The sequence below is a fragment of the Zea mays genome, chromosome 5 (assembly GCF_902167145.1).
Source record: "Zea mays cultivar B73 chromosome 5, Zm-B73-REFERENCE-NAM-5.0, whole genome shotgun sequence".
Lineage (NCBI taxonomy): Eukaryota > Viridiplantae > Streptophyta > Magnoliopsida > Poales > Poaceae > Zea > Zea mays.
Window position 1 is genome coordinate 181,922,648 of NC_050100.1, and position 1,850 is coordinate 181,924,497.

Consider the following 1,850-nt stretch of genomic DNA (forward strand, 5'->3'; position numbering starts at 1 on the left):
AACATGTCTGATGCACTATAGAACTGATGTGTATAGCTAACATGCTATATCAGTCTCATTCCCAGCGGTGCAACCAGAGCCTCACTGGACATGTTTTGTGCCATCCATCTCTTGCACATCAGACAACATAGACAACATGATGATAGGTAAAAATATATGTACTGAATCTAGGTCATTTTCTTATCCGGTGCCATATCTAGTGCCTCACCGAACATGCTTGAGAGGGCTGTTGGACTGACGGGGGAGCTGTTGGAAACAACTAAGGGCCTGTTCGGTTGTACCGGAATGAGCCAGGATTCATTCCAGCTCATCAAAATCTATATAAATTAGAGAAGTAATCCGGCTAAGAATTAATCCGGGGCTCCAATCCGGAACAACCGAACAGAGCCTAAGAGATTATGGATACATATCTGACACTAGGAGCCATAGAAGGGAAACAAATTATCTACAGTCGATTGCAGAGAAGCAGTCCTACAACTCGCTTCGGATTCACTATTTGTCCATCCCACCAATCTTAAATCAACATAAAACTGCACCACTTTACAGATTGTTATGTTGGCTTTAAGATTGGTGTTTTGTTGTTTTAAATTGGTGGGATGGACTCGTGTTGTGAATCGAAAGCAGGTTACGGGACCACTTCTCTGTAGCTCACTACATGAATTTTTTTCCATAGATAACAAGATGTTACGGGCATCACTGCAAACAAATGAAAACAATGCAAATTGCTCGTGGAGGCAAATCACATGCCAGCCGGGCGTCGTCGGCGAGTAGGATGACAAGTAATCTCGAGTTCTCTACTGTCTGTTCTAAACTTTTGCATGACTACTTATCACCGACCACGGATCAACAACAGCCCAAGGGACGAAATCAAGTCAAGTCAATGTCTACATTATGGAGCAGTAGATGCTGTCAGTCCGCGTCTCGCATCCGTAGTACGCGTACCCGTCCGCGGGGTGCCCGTATACCACGGCCGCCGGCTGCGGGTACTGCTGGCAGTACCACGTGCTCGACGCGACGAACTCGGGCAGCGTGGCGACGGGGGCCGGAGGCTTGCTGCCGGCGTCCACCTTCTTGGCTTCGGCGGCGACCTGCACGATGTCTGCAGGTCCGACCTTCCTGCGCAGCGCGCTGGTGAGCTTGACGGAGTCGACGTCGTCGCCCACGACGACGACCTGGTCCCTGGCGTCTCCGGCGAGCGCCACTGAGTCCACCCCGGCCGCGGCCGCCACCAGCGCCAGCGCCTTGGACCGGCACCGGTCGCACTCCATGTGCACCCTGATCACGATCTTTTGCTGCGGAAGAGACAGAGAGGATGACGAACAATAATGTGTGCCCATCCCATGTCGATCAGTACTGTGAAAAGAGTTAGGGAAGAAGACGGCGACATGCAATGCAGTGGCAGGAGCATGTAGTGATGATTGGGCGTTCACCTTCATTATCGCTGTTCGTTGCTGATATTCCCGGTCGTCTTTGAAGTGCCGCCTAGCTAGCTCTGCCTATAGGGTGATGTACTGATGTAGCTTAGCAATTGCTTGCCCTGCGAGAAGAGGGCGCAGCGGAGCTATATATATAGCACTGATGGCGGGTGGTGCCTCCGTACTTGCCTGCGTGTAAAGTGATACTACTAGCTACTAGCAGCACTTCGACTTTAGTGTGCGCAGTTCGTTGAGGCTATGGCGTACTTTTTTAAAACAGAGTGAGTGCTTTGCGATGCAAGATGGGGGCATTTGGTTTATGACTTGACCTTGCACGTACTAATTGCCGCCGACGCGCTGTGGCAGCGGAAACCGTGTTTCCAGGCACACGCACACACCACACCCCATGCAAGGTCAGCGGCCGCGGCTAGGAAG

At 51.4% G+C, this 1,850-nt stretch overlaps 1 protein-coding gene across 1 annotated transcript; it reads right to left on the minus strand.

The window, feature by feature from the left end:
* Positions 1 to 426: 426 nt before the first annotated feature.
* Positions 427 to 1,632, minus strand: LOC103627350 (Copper transport protein family). Its single transcript, XM_008647651.2, has 2 exons — positions 1,431 to 1,632; positions 427 to 1,292 (listed from the first exon to the last, which is right to left on the minus strand). The coding sequence occupies exons 1-2, from the start codon at positions 1,434 to 1,436 to the stop codon at positions 885 to 887; spliced, it is 414 nt and encodes a 137-aa protein (XP_008645873.1). The 5' UTR covers positions 1,437 to 1,632; the 3' UTR covers positions 427 to 884.
* Between the last annotated feature and the right edge of the window lie 218 nt (positions 1,633 to 1,850).